The sequence below is a fragment of the Rhinolophus ferrumequinum genome, chromosome 21, assembly GCF_004115265.2.
Source record: "Rhinolophus ferrumequinum isolate MPI-CBG mRhiFer1 chromosome 21, mRhiFer1_v1.p, whole genome shotgun sequence".
NCBI classification, from domain to species: Eukaryota; Metazoa; Chordata; class Mammalia; order Chiroptera; family Rhinolophidae; genus Rhinolophus; species Rhinolophus ferrumequinum.
The window spans coordinates 33,989,355-34,003,933 of record NC_046304.1 but is presented as its reverse complement, the minus strand read 5'-3'; the positions used below and the strand labels follow the sequence as shown (position 1 = coordinate 34,003,933).

The 14,579-nt window shown below is 37.9% G+C and overlaps 1 protein-coding gene across 2 annotated transcripts in view; it reads right to left on the bottom strand.

Moving 5' to 3' along the window:
* ZNF652 (zinc finger protein 652) overlaps nucleotides 1-14,579 on the bottom strand; it is a 53,973-nt gene that overhangs the window by 15,428 nt on the left and 23,966 nt on the right. For both annotated transcript variants that reach the window (XM_033089895.1, XM_033089896.1), the window contains exon 2: nucleotides 585-1,736. In XM_033089895.1, the coding sequence (XP_032945786.1) occupies nucleotides 585-1,484 (900 nt within the window). In that variant the 5' untranslated portion in view covers nucleotides 1,485-1,736. The remainder of the gene's footprint in view (nucleotides 1-584; nucleotides 1,737-14,579) is intronic.

The following is a 14,579-nucleotide window of genomic DNA, read 5'->3' as shown; positions in this document are numbered from 1 at the left end:
TTTCAACCAGCTCAGCCTCTGTTTAAAGTTTGCATATTCCCATGGGCTCAGCCTCTTGACAAATTTAGTGTTGTCATCTCTCCACTGGTAAAAGCACACTCACTCCTGGAGGTCTTCCATTTCCACCGGTCTCAGTCATTACGGTTTTTGTGCCCATCAGCTGCTCTAGAATCTGGCATCCTTTTAAGCCTAGAAAGGGACCTTTCTCTACTCCTGAACTTTGCTCAGTATTTATTTCCCACCTTGACAGAGAAGATGCCAGAATGAATATATTACATGTCCCACCACAGTGAATCTCAGTGCAAAGTCGGTGTTGACTCTACCTCCTGGGAAGCACCTCTAACAGATCCCCCTTCCAGTGTACCTGGGTTCCCACTAGTCCAGCATCGGTTATATTTAATGCTTGTGAAATACAACGTTAAGCTTGGGTTTTGAAAAGACCAAAGCCGGAGCTTTTAAAAACAGAAATTGGTGAAATCTGTCCCTTCAGCCTCTATTGTGTTTATTCTCTTGGGCGATACCAGGAGAGTCTGAACAGCCAGGTTCTATCCTGGAAAGTTTGCCCTCTCGGTGATGAAACCTACCTGAATATTTTTTTCACAGTCTGTTTGCTGGTGAAGGGACAGCTCACTTTCCAGGACAAACTTCTTGCCACACTTATCACAAATCTGCATGCGCCTATGAGTAACGTTCATGTGCTTCTCCAGGTACCAGCGAGTATTAAAGACCCTGGGGCACTTCTCACAGGTCAGAGTCTCTTTCTCTTCACACTTAGCTTTCTGGACTGGTGCTTTGGGCTCCTTTGCGGCCCGCTTCTTACGCTTAGGTGGCTCTACACTCTTCCTACGACCTCTTGTGGTTCTGGGAGTAGGGGAAGTGGCAGCTGCGGCAACAGAGGCAGCTCTCCTCGTTCTCCTTTGTGTAACGCTGACTTTCTCCACTATCTTCTCCTTTTTCTTCTGCCTTTCGTTCTCTCCATAGTCAGTGCTGTCATCTGTGGCCTCTTCCTCACTCTCTTCCTCTTCCTCCTCACTGCGTGTCTTAAGAACAGGAGTCTCTTTGGACTGAGAAGAGACGCCCTTTTCCCCTTTAGATACATTTAATGTTTGATTATTAAGGTTTACCTCCACTATGATCTGCTCCCTTTTGTAAGAGACTTCCTCCTCTTCCTCTTCTGTGTCATCAGAATTCTCCCGGTCTTCTTTAACAGCATGCACGTCAGACACTGCTCTTGTCTCCCTGAAATATGGCTGTTCCTCTGTTTCATGGAGATGCGGTTTGCTCATCTTGGTGTCCACTAACACAGAATAAGGACTTCCTGATTCCCTTTTGTACACTTTGGTGGACAGGTCAAGTTCTTGGTTGGCACCATGATAAAAGGTAGATGGCACTTGACCACGACGGCTATCCTCCTGTGCCATCCCTGCTACATGCACAGCACAGTTTTCATCCAGCTCCTGACAGGAACTGGCTGTGTGGCTCATTGGTAAGTGGCCCAATTTATGAAGCAGTTCAGACTACAGAGAAATAGCTTTAAAACAGGGTAATTATCAAGACTCAAATCTTTTTCCATCCACAAAGAATCAAATGAAAAATAGGTATTCCTGGAACCTGTGTGCAATTCTTCCAGTGTTGCAGCACCAAAGCATAAGTCAAAAGGTTTGGTATTATGGCAAGAGCAGAGCACTAGTGACTTTTCTTTTGAAGAAAGCTCCAAGTGACTTGGAGCATCTTATCTACAAAGAAAAACAAAGAGGAAAAAAGGTCAGACACCACTATTTCCTTCTTATAGCATGAACTTATAAAACAAACACAGCTTAAAATAATTAAAGATATATTTATTTTGCTTAAATGGTTCAGTGTGGGCCATTATTTTACTGGGTTACATGAGTCATTATCCATCCAGTTCACTGAGATATCCTTAGCACAGTGCCTAGGTGTTCAGTACATATTTGATGACATCTAAATGTACAGCTACTATTGCATAGCATCCATTATCCTACATGCTATGGGCATACTGATATGTCAGAATATACACTTGTACATGGTCTCTATCCACAAGAAGTTTACAGTCTTGTTATGTAATATGTGTCATAAATGAAACATGCAAGAGCTGTATGCTGGCTGGCTTTCTTTTCATTATTAGTCACTACAACCCACCAAAATGAGAGCTCATAGAACAAAAATGGTAGTGGGCTAACTAACCACTGTGGACCAGGAAAATAAAACAGCTAATTGATCTAAATCCTGTAGGGAGAGAAAATGTCCCTGGCTTTAAATAATTTATAATCTAGGTATAGATACTACTATAGATATTACTGTTTTCAGGTTTATTGGAGTAATTTCAAAGTTGCAAAGTATTTTTAAATTTTTTCTATGCATAGCTCACTAGATCTACTCAATAACTGGGTGATTTTTCATGTGTCAGTTGCACAGAAGTCTAAATTCTAAGAAACAGTAACCATCAGGTTGATATGGTTCCAAGAAAAGTAAAACCATCAATTAAAAAAAAAAAAAGATCAGAAGGGCACATAATTTGCTTTGTGATATACCTCACACTGCTGTTTAGCCAACCACCTAACCTCTGGGTCATATGATTATTACTGCAAGCACATACCCTGTCTAGTTGACAAAAGGAAAAATACTGCTTTTTCCTTTTGGTGCAATGTGCAATGCAAATGTGCACATGCATTGCAAAGGTCCTTATTAATTATTTCTATTTAATAACTACCACAAAACTTTGGGGTTGATTTTTTCTTAAATTACAAGTTTATTGGGGTGACAATTGTTAGTCAAGTTACATAGATTTCAGGTGTACAATTCTGTATTACATCATCTATAAATCCCATTGTGTGTTCACCACCCAGAGTCAGTTCTCCTTCCATCACCATATATTTGATCCCTTTTACCCTCATCTACCACACGGGGTTGATTTTTAAACTATTCTTATCTTCCATGTTCTTTCTCTTTATGGATTTCTTCTTTTAAAAAATTATTTTACTTTCGTTTTAGTGAAAGGAGTGGTGATAAATGCCACTATGTTTTACTTGATATCTGAATAGATATATTTATACTTTTTTGTACTTATTAGTGAGAAAAATTATGCCTCTGAGAGGCTTACTAACTTGTAAGATCTATTCAATAACAAAAGCAATGTGTGACCCCAGGCCTGCCGACTCCAAAGCTCCTGGTCTTTCTATTTCTACTGTGACACATGGCACTCCAAAAAACAATTTAAAATCAATTATTCCTGTAACCACGTATCTTTTTGCAACAGTTTTATACCTCATATTTTAAGTAGAAAAATCCTGGTAGCTTTATTTTGCATGTGCCAAAACTTCTGACCCATGGAAATAAGATAAACTACTGTAAGTACTGTTAAATAAACTTACATTAATTATCTCAAATTAAGCCGGGGAGGAGAGACAGTAAATTTCAATTAACCAGCAAAAGCTAGGAATTAAATAAAATGTAGGAAGACAAAGAAAAGTAAATGAAGAGAAATCCTCTGTGGTAGTCATAAATGCATTCTTCCCAAATATTTCTGGGTGCGGGGTAGGGCTGCATTTTCTAACCCTGCCCCCTCCCTGTAGCTGGGTGGGGCCCTCTGACTCCTTCTGGCCAGTAAATCATGAGTAAATATGAGACACAGAAGGCCAGGGCATTTTCAAACCAATATGAGATCCTCCAGACCTCTTTTCCCTCTGCCACGGGGACCAGCAATCTTCAAGGTGATCACCGCTATCAAGCTGGGTTCAAGGGATTAAAATAACCTACAGGATATGCACAGTACAGTGGAGTTTTTAACAATTTAACTGTGTGTGTGTGTGTGTGTGTGTGTGTGTGTGTGTTTCCAGAGTGTGTTTGTTAAAATCACTGAGATCTTGTGTTTACTCCTGCAGCATCATCTTGCCTATCCTAGCTGATACAAGTGGAATCCAGAAGTAGGGTGCTGTCTTATCAAAAGAAGTAAAATATATGGAAAGGGCTTAGGAGCTAGGTAGGAGGAGGGAAGGAAACTGTTACTGGAGGCTAAAAGGATAGCAACTCATACTACGCAGTGGTAAGATTATTGGTAAAACTATCACCTAATTATCTCAGATATAGACATTATGCCACAGAACTTATAGCTCTAGCGTGAAAACGGACTATTCAGAGATAGTATTGGTTACTGTGGGCTGCATTGGACAAATTATTATATGAGAAGGATGAATCCAGAAAATAATTGATCTGTTTATAATCAGGAATAAAAGGAGTCCAGAAAAGTCAGCGATTTGTAGGGTTAGAAGCAAGTACTTAACATAAAACTAAGAAGATCTTTGAGCTACAAATGCTAATTAGAATTCAGTCTTGGGGCAGGGCCCAGTGAAGACTTGGCCTTCATAACCATTGATAAAATACCCCAATCGATTAAGGTGGGCCCCAATAAAATAGCTTTTCTAAAATGAGACTAAAGATGAGGTTTTCTCACCAAAGCAGTGTCTTAATCTGTATGGCTACAAACCATATTTCCTGACATGTTTCAAATGTTATTAGTAAATAGAGAAATGATGTCAGTAACACAAGAGTCACGTTGGTTTACACAAGATTTTTTCCTGCAAGTTAATATCTGAAGTGATCAGGAGAAAGCTGTCTCAAAAACAAACAAACAAACAAACAAACAAAACCATAGCAACATATGAAGACCTTTAAAAAGCTAAACATCCTACTTCTGTACCTTCCTTTAATGCAAGTGGTCAGCTGCTTCATGGGCCACTACACTTTCCACTTTATATCTGGTGAAGCTAAGAGTATGTTTCTACTCCTGTGTTTAGAAACGAAAGTTTCTGATTGCTAAAGCCTCTACCATACCACAGACCAAAATTTTTATTGTAATGAAACTGGTCTCTATTGTAAGCTAATATTTTCAAGACCCCAAATCTCAGAGGAGGAAATAACCACCCACGGGATTAAGTCTATAGAGGTTCAACTGACTGATGCTGGGTGCACAGGCCAGTGGAGATTTAATACGCTGCTGTTTTTATTATACTTATTATTGTTTTTGTTAGCGCACGGGTTAGTGTTCCACAGATTTTGAGTGTCTGTCCCAATGCATAAACTCTGTTTATTTCAGTGTATAATTTTGCAGAATTCAGGAATGCATATATGGAATTATAGCAGAAGTATCTGTACTCAAAATGAAGTCAAGGAAGAAGTATGGGACCAATAAGGCAGAGCTATGCAGCAAATCTAAGATATATGGTTAGAAAAGAACTATGGATGTGGCTAAGGAACATGGAGCTGACCGGAAACAAATAAATAAAAAGCCAAGTAAGTTTTTGAGAGTTACATTGCCAGAAGAACACCAGCCTAGGCTAAAAGGGGCTGTGACTATTCAATACTTAAAATGGTTTTTGGGTTCCCAAGCATCTATGGCAGGAAGTGCCTAAGAAAGCTGTTCATCCCCCTCAGGGGGCATGTTCCTCATTGCCCGTTTTGGATATAGCCAAGGACGATAATAGAAAAAAAAGAAGATCCAAAAGGATGAAGCTAGGGAGCAAAGAAAAAACAGACAAGTGAGCTACCGCTAAGAAGCCAAATCAGCATCTATTCAAGAATACTCCCCACCGCTGGAGGGGGCCCATTTAATGACTGCTCAGGAATTCCAGAATTTGCTGCAGTCCATTGACTGCTGTATGTCGCCTGTTCCCCGGCGGCCTTTAAAACGGGAGGGTTGTTTTTTGTTTTTAATTATCCTGCCGTTAGTCACAATTGTACATTGTATGTGGGGGCAGATCATTTGCCAATTGCTTTCATGGGTCTCTGGATCAAGAAGAGCAACATCTGGACGTGATGTAGAAACCACTCTGCATCATCTCCTCGTAAGTAGGCCACCAATCATCACACCCTTGCTTTACTCAGAGATCACAGACTTCGAGTTTGATGCCAAGATGGGATAAGACATTGGGGTTCCCTACCTTGGGGAGGAAGAGAGTGTATTTTGCCTGTGAGACAGAATAGAGTGAATATCTGATGACCAAAAGGATGGTGCTGTTTACCAAGTATTTTCAGCTCTGTCCCCCTGGCACAGGCAGTGCTGTGCTTCCTGGCCCCCCATAGTTTCGTGGGACAGGACTGGTTCTGGCCATCATGTTGCGAAATAAGTGATGTGAAATAAATGAGTCACTTCTAAGCTACTGTGTTTAATTGCTAATGAGAGAACTCTGGACCTAGCATGGCAACCAGTAGTGTGCAAGATGTGTGTTCCCTCAGCCTGAATCACTGAGCGAGAGGAGCAGAGCTCCCCTGCTGACCGATCATGGCCACATAGTGGGAAAGAAATCCTTCATTTTTTTTAATTAAAAATTTTTTTTTCAATTACAGTTGACATGCAATATAATATTAGTTTCAGATATATAGCATAGTGGTTAGACGTATAAGTTACGAAGTGATCCCCCCAGCAGGTCTAATACCCACCTGGTACCACACACAGCTATTATATTATTGATTATATTCCAAATGCTGTACTCTACATCCCCAGAAATCCTTATTGTTTTAAGCGACCAAGATTAGAGGGCGGTTTGTTACTGCAGCATAACCTCGCTAATGTAGCTCTTTATGAATATGTAGATGTGTACACACTATATATCTCAATTGTCTCAGTCTTAAGCTAGACAGCAGAGACAGAATCTAAGTGAAAAGTTAAAAAAATCAAAGACAAGAGGCTGAATTCACAAGGAATTCTCTACTTAATAAATTAGCAAATAAGACTATTCTTTCTTTTAAAAATTAGAAATGAAATGCTTTATTCTATTTTAAATGAGGTGCGAATATATGCATTCCCATGTGAACCTGAAAGCGACATCTCGCCACTATTAAAATCAGGAATACTCCCAGAAACATCAATAAATCTCACTGTCACAATAGAAGATGCAGTCTAATCGTTCACTTTGAAACACACATGGGCTGTCTGCCCACATTTTACTTTCGTCATTTGATTTTGGCACCTTTCCCCTGTTTGAGTTTTGGTAATAATCTTCCTTTATTTTCTTTCCAGAAAACTTAAAATAGCTCCTAAGGGCAAAATAAAGTAACCTTTACAAAACCAAAAACACATTAGGGAAATTAGAACCTTCCATGTTCCATTATCCAACTCTTAATATGTATCCTCAGTTCTAACTTATTATAAACCATCTTAACTTAGTTTTTCAGAAGAATCTCTAGGTGAATACATTGAATTCTAAGAACCTGAAAGTAGATAGAAAAAGCAAATAAGAAATAACCCTCATTGGTACTTAAAGCTGTTTACATTCATCTATGTTATTAAAATAACACAAGTTCATCTGTCCTTAGAGATCATTTTCTACTGTTTCATAAAATAAATTCCAAAAGAAAGTGGGCCAGTCCTAAGCATATTGCTATAATTAATGTATACAACTTAGGAAAAAATGTGGTGTTTATGTTAGAGGGTATACAAATTGAGAAGCAGCCAGTCCTGGTACTCTAATAGCTTGACCAGCTACTGGGGAGAAAACACAATTTTAGGAAAAAAAATTAGAGAACATGACAGTATATTATAGCTAGTAAAGTACAGCTTCCAGAATGTGCCTTTTTCAATGCCACTTTTTTCCAAGTGGATTACGAAACAAGTTTACAGTCTTCAAGAGTGTTTATTTAAATTCAGTTTTAAAAAGAAAACAATTAATTTTGTTCCACGAAAAGTTTTAATAGTTTTTGACAAATTCAAGAGTTTTTTTTCTATTAAAGTTATGTACCTATGCACCCTCCTCATACATTAAAAAAAGGTTATATCTGGGATGAGTCTTTTCAAGTTGAAAGGGCAACCTTGTAAGGTACATCAATGCTACCTCTGCTTACTCCACTTCCTTTAGAAGCACTTCCACTGACTTCCAAGGCACTGCCTGACCCTGGTCCTGCTTAATGGAGAGCTTTCCAAAGCATACAACTACCTGTGAGGATCAGGCCAAAACTAAAACTACCAAGAAATGGAAAGGAACAAGGAGGGAAAGATAAATATATATCAGCAAAGTGCTTCCAAAAAATGATCCAGTAGGAAGAATGGACAGGATGAAATTTAGGTCTGTGATCGTAATGGTCTGGCAATTTATTCAGAGCTGTGCTACTTTTGCAGAAGGCTACTCACTTCTTTCTCATTAGGAAAGGATGCTAATGACTTTTGCCAAATAGCAACTAATCTCAAAGTCTTTGGATGGTCAAATCATTATTTAACTATGTGCTTAATACGAGTAAAAACAAAAAAATAGTGAAGATCTGAAAACTTAGAAGAGAAAGAAATCCCATCTAGTTGGAGAAATCAGGAAAAGTTTTGCATAGGATAGTACATTTCAGAAAAGCTTGAAAGACTGGTAGGTTTTAGATTGGTAGAAATGAAGGCCAGTTTTCATGGCAGAAAGTCATTTCTAGTGAAGGAAAATCAGAATAGGGTAATAATGGGGTATATTCCTGAACAAGAGACAATTTAAGTTGTTTAGTTTTACTAGACTATAGGGCTTGTGGAAGGGAGCGATGGTAAAAATTATTGCTATGTTGTAGCCAACCTTGAAGGCTGAGATGAAAAGTTTGTAGTTAATATGGATGGCAAAACAGAACCATCAAAAGTTTTTACAGAAAGAACTCATATGATTAGAGTTGTGCTTTACAGGGGTCAAATTATATGACCGCAAACAACTGTAGGCCTATGTTTATATCTTTGAAATATATATCTAATAAAACAAATATACAATTAAGCAAGAAAGAAGAAATTTAAAATAAGTAAGAAAACTTAAATGGAAAAAAATAAAAGTAGGAAAGGAAGATATACCAGGAATTAGGATAAAATCAAAAGCACAAACCATTCTATATTAAGTCCTATATCAATACTGACTAAAATTAAAATTGAAAATATTTGAATTGTAATTTTAAAAACTTTTTTACAAGAATGTGTTCCTTGTGAAATAATTACTTAATTTCCCTATCTAGTAAATAAATAGTTTAAAACTATGTCTATACTAAAAGCTTTATTTTTTCTTAATACTTGCCTGTAATGAATGAAATCTCACTATGTCCTGTCTTTTCCTTAAAAATAATCTCTAAGAGTAAGAAACCTTTCAGTCTACTTACGGTGTAACATGGAGGTCTGAACTACTTATGATGCTAAACTGCTATATCATTTTAGCAAGTGTACTAAGAATCATTTACATCCCTCTGATCTTGTTCTTTTATTATATAAAACAAGCCATAATATTATGGCAAAGAATGTGTGACCAAACAGGCTTAACGAAGGGACCAATAACTAGGGTTTATATTTAACCTAATTTTGGTACTGTCAACCCTTAAATTTTACCATTTTATATACCTCAGGCTGCCAACCTGAAAACTAGGAGCTAAGAAAAGAAACTGCAAAACTGAAAACCTTGGTAAGTTTTACATTCTGATTTACAAAATGCATATGGTGGTAGTGATAATAATTTGCATTTATATGATGCTGTATAGTTTACATAAAGCACATCCATCATATATTTGTTACACATTTATTAAGTGCCTGCTGTGTGTTAGGCACTGTAAGAACTGGAGCCATCAAGATGTTGAAAGGTCTAACTGGGGAGACAGACATGAAAACCAGTAATCACAACACAGTGATAAAAGATAATCGTAAAAGATAGCTTAGCACAGTGAAGAGTACAATCTGTGAAACCAGAATGCCTACATTTAAAACCTGGGGGCTGGCCTGGTGGCTCAGGTGGTTGGAGCGCTATGCTCCTAATGCAGAGGTTGCTGGTTCGATTCCCACATGGGCCAGTGAGCTGCGCCCTCTACAGCTAAGATTGTGAACACCAGCTCTCCCTGGAGCTGGGCTGCCATGAGCAGAGGGAGCGGAGCGCAAGGTTCATAATACCAGCAGGGGCCAAGGAGCTGTGGCCTACACAACTAGACTGAGAAACAACGGCTTGAACTGGAGTGGTGGTGGGGGGAGGCAGAAGAAGGGGAAAAAAATAAAATAAAATAAATAAAAAATAAAACAGCCAACTACTTAAAAAAAAAAAAAATCTGGCTCTCACACATACTAGCCAGGTGGCCTTAGGCACGTTATTTAACCTCTCTGTGCCTCACATTCTGCATCTGTAAAAATGGAGAGAATAGTGCCTACCTCGTGGGACTATTACTGGAATTAAATGAGTTATACGTATAAATGCTTATAAGAGTACTTAGCAACAGTAAGCACCATTATTAGTGTTTCTTAAACACACTCATCAATATATACAATCTATAGTGACAGTGTGGAAAAGGAGGTGAGTTAAAGAAAGTTTCAGAGATGAACTAACGCTGGAGCTGGTCTTGAAGGACAAGCAGATGTCAGAGATGGAGAAGGGAGGTAGGCAAGTTGCACACAAGAACCACTATATGAAAAAAGGCAGGAATGAAACCACCTAGGTAGTTTCTCTTATTTAAGCATCAATGCCCTACAATGACTTGGAGTGTTGTTCCTAGTTCACAGCTCAGGCTCAGTTGAATAACCTTCCCATTGTCACTGCTGGTAAGTGATGAAGCAGGGACTAGAACTCTGGTTTTCTAATTCTTAGTCCCAGTTCAGCCACTGTCTCCTATTGAGCTAAATGATAAACAACAATTATCTCAAAGATGCACTTAGGCCTTGAACAAAAAATACCTACACAACACAAAGGAAAACAATAAAATTTTTTTGTTTTTATTTAAGGGTCTAAGTTTTATCCTTGGCTAGTGGAATTCACACCTCCCTTCAGAATGCCCTGTTATATTAATTCACACAGGTACATTTCAATTTGATCTACCTGCAGTTTGTTTCACAGTAACCACTTCTGACAAACAAAAGATTGAAAATTTAAATTACATTTTAGTTAAATTTCTTGCAAAAAAAATTGTTCAGTTTTCAATGGATAAAACCTAAAGTAACTTAAATTTGCTGTGTAAAGTGGAAGACACAGGTATAAAATTTACAGTGAAAAGGGTTCTCTATCATAGGATCTGTTTAGTTGCATACTTACAAATGCCCTTCGTTTCCAAAGCTGCTCACAAAATCCACCTGGGATACTCTAGAAAAGCTACCAACACCAACATGTAAGTCAACTTTACAACAACAAAACCTCAAATGATATACGAGTATTAACACTGGGCCATATTTTATTTTATTTATTTTAAGGAGGGTGCAGCTCACAGTGGCCCATGTGGGGATCGAACCGGCAACCTTGGTGTCATCAGCACCACTCTCTAACCAACTGAGCTAACTGGCTGCCCCTCACTGGGCCACACTGTAGATAAACATTATAAAGTGTTCTCAGATGCCTATATTTTATATCATTGATAAATATAATTAATTTTAGTGCAATCTCATCTAATAAATTTTAATGTCAGAACCATATGAAACAATTATTTTTTAAGCAGTCCATCTAATCCATTACATTGAGAAATACATGGCTGGCACCTTCGGTTTTAGACAAAGCTTTTATAAAAATAAAATTTCACTGTAGTTTTTTACATATGTATTTAAATGATACTGACATTGTGTTTCCTCAATAAAATGCAAGTAAAGCTAGCAGGAGAGGACAAAGGAGAGGTACTCCTCCTAGATACTACCTAATTACCTTCAAGCATCAACAACCTCACATTTCCATATAAGACAGTAAAACTAATGTGCATTACTCATCACACAGCTGCTTAAGCAACCTTAACTTGCACCAATAACCCCCGAGGGCCAAAGAAGAAATCAAACACTAAGCAGGCTACAGCCAAGCCTGGATGATCAATGTATACTCAAAACATCTTTCCATTATTCAATTCAATTCACAAATATCATCTCAACAAAGGAGTTATTTTTAAAAGCAGGGTAAGAGTTTTATATTACTGTTACCTTTTCCACTAAAATCTGACCATTAAAATCCTGACTACGTGAGTGCTCAAACAACACTCAGTGCCCTTAAAAACAAGCAGAAGAACATATCCACAATATACACAACCTTGGAAGGTCTCAGTCTTAAATACCTCAGGTAACACCTTAGGTTAGCACCGAGACAGACTTACAAGGTACCGATGCTCACACTACGGCTGCCTGTAACGTAAGCCATGATGAGAGGCCTATGTACATGTCAATTTGACTAGATCACTGTGAACTTGAATTAAAAACTCATTTAGAAAATGAAAGTAACTAAGAAATGCCCTTATTACATTCCTATATTTTAGAAAAATTAAAATCACAAATATTTTAGATGTGCGAACATCGGGAATTGTTGGAATTTGATTTATATATTTGACCTACCAAAAGACAAAGGACTGTTATTGTTTCATCATTAACAAAAATTTTTTTGACACTTCAAAAATTAACACTTCGGTGGGGCAGACGGGTGGCTCAGTTGGTTAGAGCGTGAGCTCTGGGCAATGGGGCTGCCGGTTCGATTCCCATATGGGCCAGCGAGCTGTGCCCTCCGCCACTAGAATGAAGTCAATGAGCTGCCGCTCAGCTCCCAGGTGGCCAGATGGCTCAGTTGGTTGGAGCGCGTCCTCTCAACCACAAGGTTGCCGGTTCGATTCCCACAACGGATGGTGGGCTGTGCCCCATGCAACTAACAATAGCAACTGGACCTGGAGCTGAGCTGCGCCCTCCACAACTAAGATTGAAAGGACAACAACTTGACTTGGAAAAAATCCTGGAAGTACACACTGTTTCCCAATAAAAGTCCTGTTCCGATTCCCCAAAAATATAAAAATTTAAAAAATAAATAAATAAATTCATTGATAGAATTAAATGGTATTCGTTCATTACTTTAAAAAAAATTAACACATGGGGGAAAAAGTTTAACTGAACTAGTCTTAAACCAACAGGTACAAACAAACAGTCTAAGACACAACTATATGAAACCAGATGGGAAGGTTTAACCCAAACCATGACATACCCAAATCACGGCTTGTTGAAAAATACAAGTTGTATATACCGTCTGCCTTTTCTTTCCCATAAGTCTGTATGTCACTCTCCTTAGCAGCAATTCTTAAACTTTAGAAAATCTTTGGAAAACTACAAATCTTCTCTCCCAGAAAAATGAACAGACAAAATTTTACATGCAGTTTCAAGGAGCAGGCCCATTCCCTGGATCCCGTAGGGGTCCAAAAACCCCCATCTAAGGACTTCTGTTACAGGGCAGAGTTAACTTTTTCATATTTGTAATGTACATTTAGATTAGTTTTGTAAATTAAATTTTTCTTTACCTTCTTTGCTCTTCTTCCTGCCCCCTTTTCTCCCAATATCTCCAGCATATCCATAATCATTAATGAATTAACAGTTGAATGAAAGAACATCATTAAAATGTAGAAACAAAAGATCTTAGCATGAACCCCTTATGGCACCAAACCAGGTATACCACCCTGGACAAGCCAATTAATCTCATTCAATCTCAGTGTGTGCCCTGTAAAGATAGAACAACAGTACTCAGACCTATCTAATCTGATAACACAGGCAAAGTTCCTAGTACATGGGGCTTTCAGTTCTGGCTCCTCCCTATTTGAGAAAATTTTTCCTAAAGAAGTTACAGATTACGGATGGCAGAGCAGAGATTTATGTAATTTTAGTGTGTTGCATGCATTTTTCCATAGTAAACCTGAGGTAGTGAAAATGGGAAAAAGGAAAAGATTGGAAGAGAAAGTTGAAAAAAATAAAATAGGTTACAAACAACCAAAGAAAGAATATAAACTGAACGTTATCAAATTAAAAACGTCTGTGAGTCAAAGGGCACCATCAAGAAAGTAAAGAGACAGAGTAGGAAAAAATATTTGCAAATCGTAGATCTGATAAGGGTTTGTATCCAGAATATATAAAGAACTACAAATCAACAATAAAAAGACAAATAGCCCAATTTGGGCAAAGCATTTGAATGGACATTTCTCCAAAGATGATATACAAATAGCCAACAGGTACAGGAAAAAATGCTCAATATTTTTAGTTATTAGAAAAATGCAAACCAAAATCACAATAATATACTACTTCACACCTACTAGGATGGCTATCATCAAAAGCTGGAGAGTAGCAAATGTTTGCTGGTATGTAGAAACATTACTGATGGGAATGTAAACTGGTGCAGCTACTTTTGAAAACAGTCTGGCAGTTCCTCAAATGTTTTAACATAGAGTTACCATATGACCCAGCAAATTCCTCCCCTAGGCATGCACTCAAGAGAACTGAAAATATATATTCAAACAAAAACTTGTGCATAAATGTTCACAGCAGCATTACTCATAATAAATAACCAAAAAATGGAAACAATCCAGATATATATCAACTGATGAATGTATAAATAAAATGTATGTCCAAACGATGGAATATTAGTCATAAAAAGGAATGAAGCACTAGTAACGTTGTACAACCCAGATGAATCCTGAAAATGTTATGCTAAGTGAAAGAAGCCAGACACAAAAGAAGTCAATCACAAACTGTATGATTCCATTTATATGAAATGGTCAGAATAAGCAAGTCTATGGAAACAGAATGTGATTGACAGAAGCTGGGGGTAGGAAGAAAGCAGGGAGTGACTGCTAATGGGTTCCAGGTTTCTTTTTAG